Raw genomic sequence first — 19,628 nt, forward strand, 5'->3', positions numbered from 1 at the left:
TTTATTAAAATTTTTATTAGTATTTAAATTTGACTAGAATACAAATAAATAAATTAAAAAAATATAAAGCTTTAAACAATAAAAACTTTTTTAAATTTATTCAATAAAATTATACATTAGTTGTGACAAGTTTAATTGATACTTTCTAGCTGTAACAGTCAAAAAATAACTAAAAAATTTTTACTTTAATTTCAACTTTATAATCAATTCAACCTAATGATGTATCAATGAAGATAATAAACAAAGTTTCAATTTAAACCTTTTATTCTATTTGATTTAATCAAATAACTTAAAAATATTGCAAATATTTAAATAAATTACGAAGACAAGAGGTTCGTGCGGGTGATGCTTACTAACCTAGCTGGCTAACATTCAGTTCATGTGGTATACAAACAGAGCTTGTCTTTCCCACTTTGTGCAAATAGTCTTCTATAGTACCATGAACAAATTCAAGTTTGCTTACTAAGCAGCATGTAGTTAATCTTGGAACAGTTAGATTAGCTGCTTTGAATATAGATAAATATATATAGATTAGCTGACTAAGGATAGATTAGTTGCTTTAAATGTTCCAAAGCCAATCACATACACGTTTTTAACGTTGTCCTTATAATTATTTAGATTTCACATTAATATATAAATGTAAAATGTAAATAATTCTAGCACTTAAACCTAATAACAGGTAATTTTTTCATTACACCAAGCCTTCCTGGAAAGCACGTGCGGTCGCACGCTTTGTTTGCCCACATTTAAAGTAGTTTCCTTAGACACACTGACAACAGCAGTTCGCAACTTTTAACTTATAAAGCATTTCAATAATTCGCAGCAAAAAGCTAAACTTATCTATGGAGGAAAAAAAAAAAAAAAGGAAAATTGTAATGAAATATTAAGTTTAACCAAATAAACTTTAGAAAATTAAAATAAATTAAAAAAAGAAAATTGAAAAAAAAATTTTTTTTTTCAATTTTTTCATAACTTTTGTATTCTTTATTTTAGAGTGGTTGTTGTTTTTAGCAAATTTTACACAAGTTGATGAAAAAAACATTGATGCTTTTTTTATCAACTTGTGTAAAATTCGAATGTTTTGATAAGCAATTCACGATTTTCATCAGTCCATATAATTAAGAAATTTGCTACGTGCAAGAATTATAAGAAATTTTGTTAATTTTTTTCTTATGTTCATTTGTTTTGACGCCTTTTCGCTTTAAAAATTAAAATTTTTGCTATATTTGATAATTTTACTTATGAAATACTTATATAATAAGAAAATAAGAAAATAAATTGTGATTTATTTGTAAAATACCTGATGAATAAATTTTGTAATAACGGAATAAATTACAGGGTTATTCATTCTTATATGCGCATCTATTTATTTTTATATGTGTGTCTATTTATTTTTATATGCATCTTTATTCAATCTTATATGCATCTTTATTCAATCTTATATGCATATTTACTCATTCTTATATGCATGTTTATTCATTCTAATATAGTTAAACTTAAATCTAGATAAATGAATAATTTGATGAATAATAATTTAATTAATCAATAAATTTAATAATAAAACTAAACAAAGACCTAATACTAAGTTAAGTAAGAAAAAGAGGGTTGCTTGTACCTTAAATAAACCATCATCAAATGTAAAAAGTCTTACTAGGAAACAAGAATAATTTGTCTTGAAAAAATTGTACTTTTTTAAAACGCATATAAGAATTTATAAATACGCATATAAGAATGAATAAATATGCATATAAGAATGAATAAATACATATATAAGAATGAATAAATACACATATAAAAATGAATAAACATGCATATAAGAATGAATAAACACGCATATAAAAATGACGCGCGTATAAAAATGAATATTCCTGTAAATAAAAGAATAACGTGGTTTCAATTATAAATGTATTTACCACATTTGATGCATGCCTGACATTATTTCTTTTATATTACTTGTTTGAAAAAATTTATTTAAAAACTTAAAAAAAGAGTTTTAAATAGGCTCCTAAAAATATTTTGTAATTAAAATTAGACTTTTAATTTTTTTACATGAAAAACTTGTTAAAAAAATTTTTACAAATAAATAGCAATTTCCTTAAAATACTGAGTGAAAAAAGTTGCAAAAAAATTGTTTATCAAAAAATGTTTTTATTTTTGTTGTATTCTTATCTGCTTTTTTTCTTAACTTGTATTAATTATAGCAGTGGAAAATAGCAAACGCCCTTAAAAAAAAAAAGAAAAATGAACAGTAAAATATTTAGGTATATATTTTTTTGACAAAATTTTTCCTTTTTCAATTTTCAATTTTTTTTTAGATTATTTTGTTTAATTTTTCTATTTCCTATAGTATTTGTTTCATTTCTTTGAGTATTACTGTTTTATTCTCTGTAGTTTCATATAGCTTTATTTTATCACAAATTCTTGAAGGCGAATTGTTAAAAAAAAAAATATGGTCAAGTTGTCTAAAATAATTACATTAGACATGGATGAACAAGGCGTCCAACCGCATGCGCTTCCCCGGAACGCTTGTTACACTGATGTTTTATTAGCAGCTACGACACTTGAACACAAAAGCAAAACAAATTAAACTTTAATAAATGACAGATATAATAATGCCATATAAGGGTTATATGCATTGTCAAAAGCTTCCTTCATAAGTTCTTTTTTTATGGTGATTTAAATACAGTTTCAATTGCAAACAAAATTTACTTAATTAGACATTTTATTTAAGTAAATTTTGTTTCCTTTCCTTCTTCCTTTATCTAAAAAACATCAGATTTTATCTAATATACTATATTGTTTCTCACCTTTAACTTGAATATAAATTTCAGTTATTTTTCTATATCAATGATGACAAAAATATTGACAATTCACATGGTTGATAGTTAACTTTATTATCCTAACTAATATAGTTAATAGTTAATTATGTTTTACTTAGTTGGCAATTATTTATATTTTTTTGATTCGTATAGCAAGCAGTATTAAAATCATCTATATAATTATCAACTATATATAATTATCAACTATATATTAACATTATTCAACTATATATTAACATTATCAACTATATATTAACATTATTCAACTATATATTAACATTATTCAACTATATATTAACATTATTCAACTATATATTAACATTATTCAACTATATATTAACATTATTCAACTATATATTAATATTATTCAACTATATATTAACATTAATTAACTATACATTACCATTATTCAACTATATATCACCATTATTCAACTATATATTAGCATTAATCAACTATATATTAACATTATTCAACTATATATTAACATTATTCAACTATATATTAACATTATTCAACTATATATTAGCATTAATCAACTATATATTAACATTATTCAACTATATATTAACATTATTCAACTATATATCAACATTATTCAATTATCAACATTCACCATAAATAATAACATTATTCAACTATATATTAACATTATTCAACTATATATTACCATTAATCAACTATATATTAACATTATTCAACTATATATTAACATTATTCAACTATATATCAACATTATTCAATTATCAACATTCACCATAAATAATAACATTATTCAACTATATATTAACATTAATCAACTATATATTAACATTAATCAACTATATATTAGCATTAATCAACTATATATCAACATTATTCAACTATATATTAGCATTAATCAACTATATATTAGCATTAATCAACTATATATTAGCATTATTCAACTATATATTAACATTATTCAACTATATATTAGCATTATTTAACTATATATTAGCATTAATCAACTATATATTAACATTATTCAACTATATATTAACATTATTCAACTATATATTAACATTATTCAACTATATATTAGCATTAATCAACTATATATTAACATTATTCAACTATATATTAACATTATTCAACTATATATCAACATTATTCAATTATCAACATTCACCATAAATAATAACATTATTCAACTATATATTAACATTATTCAACTATATATTACCATTAATCAACTATATATTAACATTATTCAACTATATATTAACATTATTCAACTATATATCAACATTATTCAATTATCAACATTCACCATAAATAATAACATTATTCAACTATATATTAACATTAATCAACTATATATTAACATTAATCAACTATATATTAGCATTAATCAACTATATATCAACATTATTCAACTATATATTAGCATTAATCAACTATATATTAGCATTAATCAACTATATATTAGCATTATTCAACTATATATTAACATTATTCAACTATATATTAGCATTATTTAACTATATATTAGCATTAATCAACTGTATATTAGCATTAATCAACTATATATTAGCATTAATCAACTATATATTAACATTATTCAACTATATATTAACATTATTCAACTATATATCAACATTATTAAATTATCAACATTCACCATAAGTAATAACTACAACATTATTTGCATTTTGTATTTTAAAAAATAAATAATTTTATAATAATTTTTAGAAAAAGTTTTATTCTATACTTAATAAATTTTTCATTGATGATGCAACGCTGAAGCGTGTCTGCCAAACATTTCTCCATTAAAGCTTGTCTAATAAAAGCCCTTCCTTTACCTTGGTAAGTTCTAAACTAAATTTAAAATAATAAGAAATTTTATTTTATAAATTTAAAAAAATTATTTCTTAAGTTAAATTTATAATTAAAAAAAATTACATCAGAAATAGAATTGATAAAACGAATAATTTCTTCCTTGGGCAAACTTTCACTAAGAAAATTCCAAAAATCTTTCTTTGCGCCAGTAAAACTATACTTTTCTTAAAATATATATATGAAAATATGTTAAGAATACACATTTATCAAAAAATATTTATTATATTATATCATTTTATTGTTTATAACTAATATATAGAGAAGATTTTATTTTTATAGTTATTATTTAAGAATTATTAAAGTAAAAAGGTCACAAACACGATAACTCAGCAAAAAGCTCAAGAAAAAAAAAGTACCAAGAATAGATTAGTTTGTATTAGACTTTATTTAAATATCAAAATATGTTTTTTGAATAAATTAAAACTGTAGAAGAACATAAAAAATTTTTTATTCATTTTATATACATAATTATCAATTCAATCAGGGTGTTAGCCAGGAAAATATTTTATAAAGCGTTTTTATGCGATATAGGGAATTTAGCCATGTCCAACCAAAAATGAATAAAAAAAAAAGGTTATTGCTTTCTAACACTTAAAATAACCCATTGGGGTTTTTTCAAGTGTCAAAAAGCAATGAGCTTTTTGTTCATTGCAAAAAATCATGGCAACCCATGGCTTGCGTCCACAGTTATTTAACTTAATTTATTTGATTTAAGGTTACGTAGAAAAGTTAAGTTAAGGTTAAGGTTAAGTAGAAAAAATTTACATCTTTTAGATATATAAACATCTTTGAAATGATTTGGTTGGTTATTTTCATAACAGGAATATATTTATATTTTATAAATGTTAAACTATAATTATTCAACTTGTTTCTTTTTCTTAAGTTTTTTCATATTTAAATTGCTTCTCTTTTTTGTGTGATATAGTAGAGAGAAAACAAGAATAAAAGACAATTATTTGCAATTAAAATTTGGATGAATAAATTTGATACTATGATCTATTTTAGTTGTATATTGCTTTTAAATACAGTTTTATAAAGTTTAAACATTTACATAAATTGTCTTCTTTTATGTTTATTTTCATTTTTAAATTATAAATGTAAAAAAAAAAAACTTAATGGTATTATATGAAATTTTTTTTTCTCATAACTTTATAAATAGGTGAAAGGACTTTTAATTGACGACTGTCGATAAAAACACTATATATTGTATGGAATGTTTTTGAATATTTAAGTTTTTAAATACAAGAGTATTTTAAGCTTTAAAGATTTAAAATACTTTAAGAAAATTTTTGAACTTTTTTTCATAGATATTCATACTTTTGTTCATCTAACATCTAATTGTAATTTTTATCATTAAATAAATTTTTATGTGTAAACTTTAAATAAATTTACGGTGATTTATAATTGCATTAAATATGATAAGGTATTAAAACATTTGCAGCGATATTTAATAAAAATTTTTGCAAGTTTTATTTTTGAGTTTTATTTTTGAGTCTTTTGTTGCTGTTATTTTTGGTGTACTTTGCCAGCAAATTTAGTTAGTCGAAAGTATTTTTAAATCCTTTAATATAAAAACTTATTTTAAAGTATATTATTTATTAATATGCAGAGATTTTTGTAATTTTCCTAATTTAAGATAAACAGTAAAAATGTAAATAAAGAGTTTTTGAATAATAAGAATAAGTACAAAAATTTATAATAAAAAATAAATGAAAATAATTTATTAAGCATATTTAAAATCGAAACTAGAGAATAAGTGACATCAATTAAAAAATACCGTCTTTTTTTTTTTACTGAATGATCTTGCTTGTTGATGATAAGGCTTTTTATCACATTTAGAAAAAAATCAATCAACTAAATTCCTTTATTCATCATGCTTACTAATTCTATTTTACCTTAAATCTAAGCCTGATATAGGATTTATTTTAAATTATGATCTTTGGAAATTTTACATTATATGCGGTTGGCTAACACCCTGTCATTACATATAAAATTATCAAACCATAATGCATAATGTTATTTTAGCCACAGCTATAGGCTGGGTAAATAAAAAAGAGCAACTACTTTTAATAAACATTTTTAGAGTAATTGCTTAACTTAACGTGGATAAAAATTTTAAAAAATTGCTATTTTTTTGCGCAAAAGCTTTTATTCTGAGCAATTATACACACATAAGAAAAATGTGTGAAAAAAAAGCTATAACTCAAAAAATGGCAAGGAATTGCTTCTAATTTTACGAGCATCTATAATAATTGCTTTTTGTTTCATTTTTGATAATTGGACATTTATTATATTGTTTGCTAATTTATTTTGCAATTCATATTTATGCAGTATCAGACAAAAAGGAAGCGACAAAATTAAATTGTATTTTTCAAATCAACTCTTTAAACAAATTGTTAAACCAGGATTAAAAATTAATAAACAAAAGTCTTTTTCAATTGATTTTTAATATAATGAATATAATTTTAAATGTAAAAATAAAAATAATAAAAGATACATTCATTTATATATAGTATAGTGACTAAAAGGAAGCAACTAAATATATATTTTTTAATTCTCTTACCCAAACAAAAGAAAACTTAAAAAAACTTATATTTTGTCCAATGCCCTTTATTTTCAATAACTGCCTTGCATCTTTTCGACACAGATGATATGTCAATTACAGTGGTGTCTATTAACTTCTACATACTCTTAACCATTCTCTAACTGATCCTAATGGATTTTCAATATCATTCTCAGTGAATCTTTGCCTCCATTCCTCCTGTAAAGATTGAGAAACTGATAACCACTTAACTGATGATAACCATTTATGACCTTGAAACCTCTTTAAAAACATTGCATTTGATTTAAGCATCCTGCATTTTAAAAATTAATTAACATATATTAGCTAAATAAATAAAAAAGTCAGAAATTGTTTTCACAACGACTTTTAGCTAAAATAATTGATGTAAAAAAATAATAGTTAAAGAAATTAATATATAAATAAAATTTATATATAAAATTATATATATGAAACCAAATAAATATCTTATTCCAATTGAAACATTTTTGATAAACATGGTAATAGAGACATTAAATATTTGGGTTTAGGCATATATAGATATAGAAGACTTTTGTTACTAATCTGGATTTAAGAAAGGTTTATTTTAAACAAAGCGGTACCAAAACACGTCTGGGTATGTCCCCAATATTTATAAATAAAAATAAAATTAAAATATATATATATATATATATATATATAATGGGATTGAGCCTTTCTTGTTTAAGACATCTTAAATGAAGAATTCCATCACTTCCAAATATAGAAAAATTTGTCACCGAAGAGAACTTTTTTTCAATCCAGTGTTCACAACGCCTCGCAAATACCATTCTGGCATCTATATTTTTCTTATTAAACAATGATTTTTATGCTGGCCCGCTGGCAAATAAGTTAGCCTCTCTAAGTAGTCTCTGAATTGTTCTGTTAGACACATTTACATTCTCTAATTCTGCGTTAATTTTTGTAGCAGGTTTAAAAGGGTCTAATAATGAAAGTCTTTTTATCCTTTTATAAATACCTTTTTTTTTAAAATTGTTATTGTTTTCAAAACAACAGATTTTGAAACATTTGATCTTCTTCCGATTTCACATTGTTTTATTCCATTTTTATACGCACTTATAACTTTTTTTTAATTTTAATTGAAATATTTTTAACCTTAGCCATGTCAACTCAATAAAGATAAGATATATTTAAATATTTAGAAAAGCAAAAATAGCAAAAATATTTCATATGTTGCTTCCTTTTGTTGTTTGAAATCTTAAAAAAGTAGCTGATAGGTACACTTACAAAAATTAATAGAGATAAAATTTCACTCACTGGACTTGTGTAAAATGTTTTAAAATTTGTTTTGTTAATAAAATAGCTGACAATATACTAATCTTATTCATTTAATCTAACAAATTAAGACTGTTGCTTCCTTTATGTCCGATACTGTATGTATGTATATATATGTACATATAAATATATATGTATATATAAATTTTATATATATACTATCAATGATGGAAGATTAGGGTTACACAATATTAGAAAACGGTGTAGCTTGTTTTTTAGAAAAAAGGGTACTTTTCCTAATATAGTGTGGCTTTAGTGACACTTTCTGTAGCCCTTTTTACTGGTAATTTAATATTATTATTATTATTATTATTATTATTATTAATATTATTATTATTATTATTATATATATATATATATATATATATATATATATATATATATATATATATATATATATATATATATATATATATATATATATATTAGGGCAAGCCAAAGAACCACATAAATTTTTCAATTAATAAGTTTTACTGATGGCTGCATAAAATATTGTTCCTTTTACTATAAAAATCATTTTTTGTTATGAAAGTGTTTATGTAGCTCTTAGTTCTGCCGAATTTCATTTTTATTCTGAATTAATTGAATAAAAACACAAAACTTCCATTTCATCTGTTTCGTTTTTTAATTTATTCGAGTAAATACTTACAAATTGCGTATTTCTATTGTTCTTCATGTAAACAAACAAAGGCAAGACATGCATGCCGCAATAGGTTTTTTTTTTCTTTTCTTATAAGCATATGATACTTTTATTATAATTTATGTTTTACATAAATACCACCGTCTTAGATTTAAAAAAACATCTTACAACAAGAGATCTACTTAAAAGATTTTATTAAGATAATAATAAGAAAAATGCATATAAAACTTTACCATACCATAGGAAATTTCTTTTGCAATGACTTTCCAATGCAGTGTATTTTTTCAAAAAACATGTTTGAAATGCTGAGTAAGACTAAATACTATGCTGATTTTTTAGCTAATTGTTTTTAACCAATTCTACTCTCCCCTATCTAATTGTAGGGAAAAGTTAAATAGCTAGGGAGAGTAGATTCAATTAAAAAAATTTATTGTTTGGGTAGTTGTAATTCTCTTTTTTTACACTTTTTAAAGTTTAATTCTTATGCAATCATTATTTTTAAACACATTTTTATCTCCTGTTAACACAAGAGAACTGGAATACTAATTTACCATGTGGTGTTTACTATATTTTGTGTTTTACTGTACTGTTTTTTTAAATTGTTTTTCTGCTGTTTTTTCATCAAACAATAGCCATTACTAAATGCTTAAAACTAGCACTCCAAGTAAGAAAGAACGAGGTGACCTTTTAAAGTATATATATTTATAGCTTTGATAAGGGTGTCTTTTGATAATACTGAAAATCACCCCATTATGTTTTTTTCCCTTTTCGAGCACTGCTTAAAAAAGTAAAAAGTAAAACACAAAGTTTTTATGGATTAAATTACTTAATAATGTAATTAAAAACTTATTGTTCCAATAAATATTTAATTTTTCCATTTGTTTTAAAAATCAACACGATTTACATTCTAATACTTTTATATATTTTTTTATTTAATGAATTCTCCCAAAGGCCAAGGAGACCACTATAATGGTCTCCTCGGCCTTTGGATGAATGGGATGGAGCTCAGAACTTTTTGCTAACAAGGGAGCCCTCTACCATTATACCACTACCGCACTGGTAGTGGTTTATATTAGCCATATACATTAATAATACAAATTCAAACTATTTTAACAATTGTATCTCTTGTTATGCAACTGTGAAAAATTTTTTTTTTTTTTTTAATTTTATTTATTTGAATTTTCAAGCCACATTTTCCTATACAATGTTTTTATCCAAAGATATTGTTGGCTTAGCATAGGAATAGCCACAAATGGTCATTAATCCTAATCCAAAGTACCGTTCGTTATTGACCAACATTTTTGTATACAGAAGTACTACTCAAGCGCTGAGTTGGCGGTGGCAGGATTTGAACCCGTATCGTACAACAGTCCACATTTTAACTTTTCGTTTGACACTCTAAACAACTGAGCTATCCAGCCACAAGTATGAATGAATAAAAAAGTAAAATATATTTTTGATAATTAAATAGTATCTTAAATATTTAGAGTTGATGCAAAATATATATCATCCCCTTCTTACTTCCTGACACTCAATTTTTTTGGGACGATATTTCAGCATAAAAATGCGATTTTTTATGTCAAATTCGGCAGTACTCAGAATCATCCTATTACACTTTTTTTTTTAAATAATACTTTCAGTATGTTAAGGAACAACATTTCATGCAGCCAGGTGTAATTTTTATAATTTTTGCCAACCCTAATATATATATATATATATATATATATATATATATATATATATATATATATATATATATATATATATATATATATATATATATATATATATATATACTTATATATATATATATATATATATATATATACTTATATATATATATATATATAATATATATATATATATATATATATATATATATATATATATATATATATATATATATATATATATATATATATATATATACAGGGTGTTAGCCAGGAAAAAAATTCATACAGCATTTTAGCGAAATCGGGAATTTAGGTGCCACCAAAAAAAAAAAAAAGGGCACTACATTCTGACATTTAAAAAAGTAGATACAATTTTTTAGAAACAATTAAGTTTCAATAAAAATTTTCTATTTTTGCTGGGTTACTCATGGGAATATTTTTCTATTTTATATTTCAGGAACATTTTTATATTTTATAAATGTTTAATTCTAATTATTCAACTTATTTCATTTTGAGCAATCTTCGTCAGTTTTCATTTTTAAATCGCTTATCTCCTTTGTTTAAAATTGTAGAGAGAAAACAAGAACAAAAGACATTTGTTTGCAATTTTTTTAATGAATGAATTAATAAATTTATTCATTGAAACTTTGATCTATTTTAATTGCGTACATCGCTTTTAAATACAGTTCTAAAAGGTTTAAACAATTAGTTACTTATATTGTCTTCTGTTATTTTTATTTTCATTTTTAAATTTAAATGTAAAAAAAATGCTAAATAGTATTTAATTTTTAACAAAACATTTTTGACGATTTCCAAGATCCTCTTGTAACTTTTTAACTTGCTAAAACAACTTTTTAATTAACGACAGTCAATAAAAAACACTATACGTTATACGTAGGAATGCCAGAATTTTACGGCTTTTACGAAGGAAAACACTAAAAAAAAATTGTTACAGGTTTTGAAAATCCGTAAAATTTTAATTTTCGTAAAATCCAGGCGTTGGCAACCCTAATTATACGGAAAGATTTTGAATGTTTCAGTTTTTAAATACTTTAGCATTTTATAAATAAAAATTTAAAAATATTTAAAAAAATTTTCTTGACTTTCTTACATAGGTAATCGTATTATTGTTCATTATATTTTATATTACAATTTTTATCATAGATACATTCAAAAGTTTATTATTTAATTTATTTAAATCGATAGCTTTTAAATGAAAGTTAAATTAAAGTTTTCAAAATTTTAATAACTTTTAATTGAAAAACTTGGTTGGCTCGCCAAATTATTATTGGTTGGCGATTTACAAATTATTCGAACTTATTTATTTGAAATTAGCATGATTTTATAAGCGTATTATGTCCAAACAAAAGCTGTAGATGTTATTTTTTTTTTCGAATTTTCATGATTCACAGACCTGATCATTTAACGGAAATATGTCGTAGTCAACAAAATATCACACAAACGCTATAGTATTTTAAAATGAGGGCATCAACTAAATTTATTCGGCATATTTAAATATCTAGTAAATTAGGTATTTAAGTAAAAAAATATATTTAAATACAAAAACTAATTTTTTTTTTTTTTTTCAATTTACAGATATACATTAAATATCTACTTAAATTTTGTATTTAAAAAAAAAAATTTTTAATTATTGTAAATATTGTTAATAATTAATAATATTATAATAATATTTATTTATCTTCGTTTATGTTTTAAGCAAATATAAAATGTATAATACGCTTCATTGCATGTTTTATTTTTTATTTTTTTGTTGTTATTTTCAGTTTACTTTACCAGCTAACTTATTTTACCGAAATTATTAATATATCTTTTAAAATAAAAACGTTATTAACTTATTTTAAATTATGATATTAATTAATATGCAAATTTTATTTGTAACTTTCCTAACATAAGATAAACAGCAAGAATGTGAATAAAGATTTTTTAAATAACAAAAATAAATTAATGAAATAATTTATTAAACGTATTGAACAATTTTAACTGGAGAATAACTGACGTCATTAAAAATTAAATATAAATTTATTTTCAACTTTTGAATGATCTTGCTTGTTAATGACAACACGTTTTTTCACATTAAAAAATTGATCTTAATTCTTAATTCATTAACTTAATTCATTTCCTTGTCGTGCGTACTAATTGCGTTTTTTAATCGTCTGGCGCAACACTTTAAATCTGAAACTGATTTGATTTTTTTTTTAACCATGATCTTAGGAACCTTTGGGAATTTTAAATCAAGTGGGAAACCGCGTTATATGCGGTGTCATCAGGCTGGCTAACACCCTGATATATATATATATATATATATATATATATATATATATATATATATATATATATATAAATTCAATTTGGGTGGTTTTGAAAGTTTTTTGCATAGTGAACACCCTAAATATATATATATATATATATATATATATATATATATACATATATATATATATATATATATATATATATATATATATATATATATATATATATATATATATATATATATATATATATATATATATATATATATATGTATATATATATATATATATATATATATATATATTATATATATATATTTATATATATATATATTTATATATATATATATATATATTTATATATATATATATATTTAGGGTGTCCACTATGCAAAAAACTTTCAAAACCACCCAAATTGAATTTTTTTCCCATTCTAGTGTTTGTGTACAATGTAAAAAAATCTTTTATCAAATTTTAATAACTATTCTAGAGCCCCCTCAGAGCCCCTAAAAACATGCCCCAATTTCCTGTTTAAAACAGTATCTTTTTTAGTTAAAACACAGAGAAATAATTATGGTTAATCTCATTTTTCAAGTATTTAGAAATTAAACCACAGAAATCAAGCCAAACAAGAGCAGCTTGCATAATATATGTTAAATTATCCAGTTTAACCAAGCTAGTTCTGCATTTTTGGTTAACAGTTATTAGTCAAAGTATCAGACGGGAACCCCAAAACTAAAATTAACACTGTCTTTCTGAATGTTATTAATGTTGTTTCATTGTCCAAGAGTTTTTTTGCCAAAATCAGGATATTGCTGCCTGTGATTTTCAACAGCCTGCAGCAACCATTCTCTTTGTTCTGGATCACTGGTTGTGATGGTGGCACATTCTGAAATCAGTTTAACTCTTCTTTCTGCGTTATCATTTACAACTTTTACCGTACGAACAAATTTTTCAGCTTCTTTGTATCCTGGTTGCTCTGTCCACTGTTCAATTGGTTTAGCAAGCCAATCTGTATTGATGCCAAGAATGCTGAACAATGAGAGAGATTCAGGTCCCAGAAGATTTGACAAACCTGTTTGACGAGTGATTTGACGAAAAACTGGCTTACCAAGACAAAAATTTTCGGGTACTGGAATTTCCAATAGTTTGGCTGCCATTTTTTTTTCACAGTGGAACTAACATGTTGGCTGAAGAAAGCAAATGGAACTACCTCTTCTGTCAAATACCATCGGTGATTGGTTATTTTAGAAAGAATGACATCAGCAACTTCCTTGCCTATTTCTTTGTAGTCCATCATGTCGTGGATGAATTGCAGGTCATTCATAGGTGCATCAGCACCAATGCTAGCTTTTGTCCAAGCTGGTGTGTGGAAAAGAGAAAGATAACTGTTCATTCTAAAAAGTTTGGTCGTCATCCTCTGATCATAAGGCAATTGTTTAGAAAACATGAACATTTTGTTCGCATAAATGTTACATGCCATCCACCGAGCTTGGTGGATAGCTCCTGGTTTAAGAAAGTGTACACCCCGCGGTGGAGTTTGCCAAAAGATGATCAGTGTGTTCTCAGCACATTCACGATAGTCATCTCTTGGAAATGTTGTAGCATCCTCCTTAGCAAGTAGATGTGTCAAATGCTGTATGGTCTGTTCTTTGAGGTTTTGCAACCAGGTGCCTTCAACAGCTAAATTTTCGATTGGCAACTGTTTACCCAATGCTGGCCAAGCAGTTTTAAATTCACCAAAGAATTTATTCTCTGGATCAAAAATGTTTCCAAATAATTTCTTCCAAACTGCTCCGACAAAGATTTCAAAAATGTGATGTCGACAGGCAAGATAGAGAAGTTTTCGACCTAAGTTTTCTTCAATCAATTTAGCAGCACCATTGTGGATGCCACTATTACTGGCAGTGGTATCAAATACCAATGCCACAACATTGTCGCTTAGATCCCAAGCTTCTAGGAGATCCAATGTTGCAGTTGCTTGAGTCTCTCCTTTCGAATCAACGAGAACGGGAACACCAAGCAATTTTCCCTCAATGTATTCTGAAGCACCCGACACAAGCACAGCTAACTGTTCATGTTGCACAACTAGTATGTCTTTTAGCAATTTTTCGTCCCATGTGAAGGGCACCAAACTGGGGTGGGTTGAGCCTCACATTATCTATAACACTCTCAGCAATCCTCTGTTGATTTAACATTCTACTTCGACGAGATGTCGATCTGGAGATATCAAAATCGTCCAAGTTTCCACCAGCAGCTTTAATTACAGCAGACACAATCATAGTTGTTTTATTATCAGACAATTTCAGCCTGTCTGCTGCAGAAGTGATTTCCTCGCATTGCATAATTCTTTTGGGGAGGTGAAAAGTAACAAATTCTGATCGCCTATACATTGGAGGTTCATAATTCAAGTCCCACCCTAAACCGATATCTACTTGAACAACAGCAATATTTTCATTAATATTCTGTTCTTCGTCATTAACTTTCATGTCCTCATCATCCTGATCATCCTGTCTACCTTCTTTTTCTACTCTTTCTTTTTCTTCATCTCTAAGTATGATTTTCCAATTATATCTGACTTCTTTCATTTTTGCTTTAATCTCAAAGATTTTGTCATCCCGTCCATGGTCGCCTTTCTGTCTTTTTTTTTATCTAAATAGAATGCAACATCATCATCTTTCTTTTGGGCAGTCAGTAGCCTGGATTTCATGATTTCCTGTATGGCATCAGGTGATCCAATATCCAATATCTAACTTGGCCAAGAAGTTAACACGTTTTCCGCCAGCATCACTTTCGCGATTCTTGTTCTTCAACAAGCGGTTCCACTCATTCCAGAGACACATAAGATCTAACACCAGGCCTTCCCAGGAGAGGCGTGCGGTCGCACGCCTTGAGTGAACACGGATATTTATTTTTTTTTGGATAACTCGGCCACGCTTATTTAGCATATATTAAAAATAACGCATTTTTAAAAAGGCGCTGAAAAAATCAAATTAAATTCAATGTATTATTTTGTAATTTTCTTAATAATTTATTATTTTCATTAATAAGGAAACAATAACATAAAAATAATATATATATATATATTTTTTCTTTGAATTTTTTTTTTTTATAACTTTATAAATTTTTTTTTTTTTTATTTTACATATTTTTTTTTCTAATTTTAAATTTTTTCACATAAGTATGTCTTTCTACAAAAAATAACTTCTAAGTTCTAGAAGAATTATTATCTACAAGGTTCTAGATAGAGGTATGAACGTTTAGCTCATTCGGTTGAGACATTACATAGCGCCGCGGAGAGCCAGGTTCGCATCCCGCGTCGGCAGAGCATATTTTTCAAAATAGATTAAAAAAGTTTTCGGTCACATTTTCTGTTTATTTTTTCGACTTGTCTTAAATATCGTTGCTGAAAAAATCAACACCTAAAAATATATTATAAATAATTATAATATAAATAAATAAAATATAAATATAAATAAATAAATTTTTTTTTTATGTTTACTAGACTTGAAAAAAAAAAATTGTAATAAGAAAAAAAATTTTTTATTAAATAAGTATAAATATATATATATATACATTTCATTTTTATGTTCATATTTTTATATTAATAATAAGAATAAATTATGAATAAAAATAATAAAATAATACGACAATTTAGTTAGGTTTTCTCAGCGCCTTTTTAAAAATGCGTCATTAATATATGCTAAAAAACCGTGGCCAGACTCTCAAAAAATATATATATGCGTGGTCATTCAAAGCGACCGACCGCACGCCTCTCCTGGGAAGGCCTGTAACACCGAATTTTGTCTTTTCTTTGTCTTGATGCGTGTCATGTTCCAGAAAGTTACAACAGCGTCGATTACTATATAGCCAATTTCTTGATTTTTTACATGATTTCGGACATTTTCTTCATCGCGTCGTAAAAGAAGAAAAAATTTCAAAACCTGTCTGCAATCGGGTAGTTTGGAACCAGTTATTGATGGTGATGGGTGTCCCATTAACCAAAACTTAGTAGAGGCACGAGTAACAGACCTTGTTGTTGATGATGATGACGACGGTGAAGGCTGGTCGGTTGTGTCTGACAAACAACTGGAACTGGTTGGCAAAGACTTGAGTTCAGTTTCTACAACTTTACCACTTCTTGTCAACATTTCAGTTTTAATTTATTTAACTAAAACAGGAAACAGCAAAATAATTATAACAGTCAATATTACATATCAAATTGTGTCAATATCATAATATTAATTAGCTTGTTTATGAAATTTGTAATCAATGCAAAAATGTGCTACTGTTTTAACCCATTCGTGCCTAGCATCCCCAAAAATGGGACGCTCTATAAATCGTAAAATGTAACAAAAAACTCAGGCACTAATGGGTTAAACAGGAAATTGGGGGTTATCTTTAGGGGCTTTGAGGGGGCTCTAGAATAGTCATTAAAATTAAGTCAAACTTTTTTTTGCACTGAACGCAAACACTAGAATGGGAAAAAAGTCAATTTGGGTGGTTTTGAAAATATTTTGCATAGTGGACACCCCTAATATATATATATATATATGTATATATATATATATATATATATATATATATATATATATATATATATATATATATATATATATATATATATATATATATATATATATATATATGTATATATATATGTATATATATATGTATATATATATATATATATATATATATATATATATATATATATATATATATATATATATATATATATATATATATATATATATATATATATATATAATTTCATAATTTTAATAATGAAAACTAATTTTAACCAAATATTAAAGCAAGCAAATATATTTCAATAAAATATATAAGCAAAGAAAATACGGCTATGGAAAAACATAACTTATCAATCAAAATACAAAAGCAAAACTTCACCATAAATTAGCTTTAGAAAAAGATGACAGCTTCTACTTCATCTTTTTGAATCTTTCTATTTTGAATTCATTGTTCATTATTTTAAATACATTAATAACAGTTGTGTAAATATACTGTCTTCTAAATGGTCAGAACACATAAAACAAATGTTATTTTTAAACAGTTCAAGTGCAGCTAGAGCTAAACTTTTCAATTTGTCACTATATTTAGTTAATAACAGTTCTTTAGAGATGTTTAATATGCAAAATAAGGAGCAAACATATCATAGTATGTTAGAAATAATTAGGTTCAGTTAAACCTCCCTTTGAGACTATTTCCATATAAAGTGAAGATACTTGGTTAGTTCGAAGAAGATCTTGACACGAAGAACATTTAAATTTGGATTTAACTTTTTTTTGATTTATGCCCAGCAACATGAATAACATTTTACTTTTAACTTTCACATAAATCATATTTTTCTATTTAATTTTGTAATAAAAGTAAAGCTGTTTCTAGTTCTTTTGCATTGTTCATTTGCTGGTACTTCATTATTAAACCATGTATTCAATGCCAGAGTTTCTTTAATTAGAGATTTTATGTTGATTATTTTTTCAGAACTTTCAACTTCATGCTAACTAACTAGAAACCTTCCATCACTCATCTGCCTAAGTTTCCCTAAATGTTTTTATGGAAGATTTGCAAAGTAAATGCCATATGTACAATATCAAAAAATTGTTTTTTTTGTAGAATTGTACTTTTTTTATGAGTTTTTTTAAATGTATTGGTTAAATGGTTGTCTGTAATGATAGCACGAATTTTAAAACTAGCATAAAAAAGATTTTTTAGACAATCAGCCAATTTCCAAAAACACTTCTTTCAGAATATGCTTTAACAACAAAAGACACAGAACATTCAATAACAACCAACATAAAAACTACAACTCCTGAAGAAAATTATCCATTCTCATCTTTTCCAAAAAATTTATCACCACGATATCGAACACTTTTTTCCAAGTGCACTTTATCAATTAACAAAACTAAATCTGAGCTTATTTTTACTTTTTTTAATAAATATTTCAATTCTATAATTGGTTCGATTCCACCTTGAGTTAATGATTTTAAATATGAAAACGAAGGAAAAGGGAATTCATCTAATAACAAGTTGTAAGCTTGTCAAGAGGTATATTGTAGAATCAAAGTTCATTACACTATATAACTCTCTGATATGTGATTCATAATAAAAACTATAAAGCTAACATGAAATATTTTTTTATTTTTCTTTAACATTATTTCTCATATAAAAAACTAAATTTTCTAACATGCTTACACTTGTCAGTGTACACTTATTGTTTTAATAAAAACCATTGGGGAAGAGGTATCAAATATCCTTTTTGTACAATTTCACATGCAGATCGGTATCAACATTAATGCTTTCAATGTTAGTTCATGATGTTATGTTTTCAACAATAACACGATAATAAATAATGCCAAACATTTATTTTCTTAAATAAAAAATTTTGAGGACAAATTTGTTCTGTCAAGTCATTTATTGAACAAATCTTATCTTGTTTTTTGAAAACCACTGTTTCATCTAACAAT

At 24.9% G+C, this 19,628-nt stretch overlaps 1 protein-coding gene across 2 annotated transcripts in view; it reads right to left on the bottom strand.

Moving 5' to 3' along the window:
* Positions 1 to 19,628, bottom strand: part of LOC101238654 (FYVE and coiled-coil domain-containing protein 1) — a 122,017-nt gene that overhangs the window by 81,720 nt on the left and 20,669 nt on the right. For both annotated transcript variants that reach the window (XM_065810622.1, XM_065810623.1), the window contains exons 4-5: positions 4,743 to 4,843; positions 4,552 to 4,658 (exon numbers count right to left, since the gene is read on the bottom strand). In XM_065810622.1, coding sequence (XP_065666694.1) covers positions 4,552 to 4,658; positions 4,743 to 4,843 — 208 coding nt within the window. The remainder of the gene's footprint in view (positions 1 to 4,551; positions 4,659 to 4,742; positions 4,844 to 19,628) is intronic.

The sequence above is a fragment of the Hydra vulgaris genome, chromosome 11 (genome assembly GCF_038396675.1).
Source record: "Hydra vulgaris chromosome 11, alternate assembly HydraT2T_AEP".
In the NCBI taxonomy this organism is placed as follows: Eukaryota; Metazoa; Cnidaria; class Hydrozoa; order Anthoathecata; family Hydridae; genus Hydra; species Hydra vulgaris.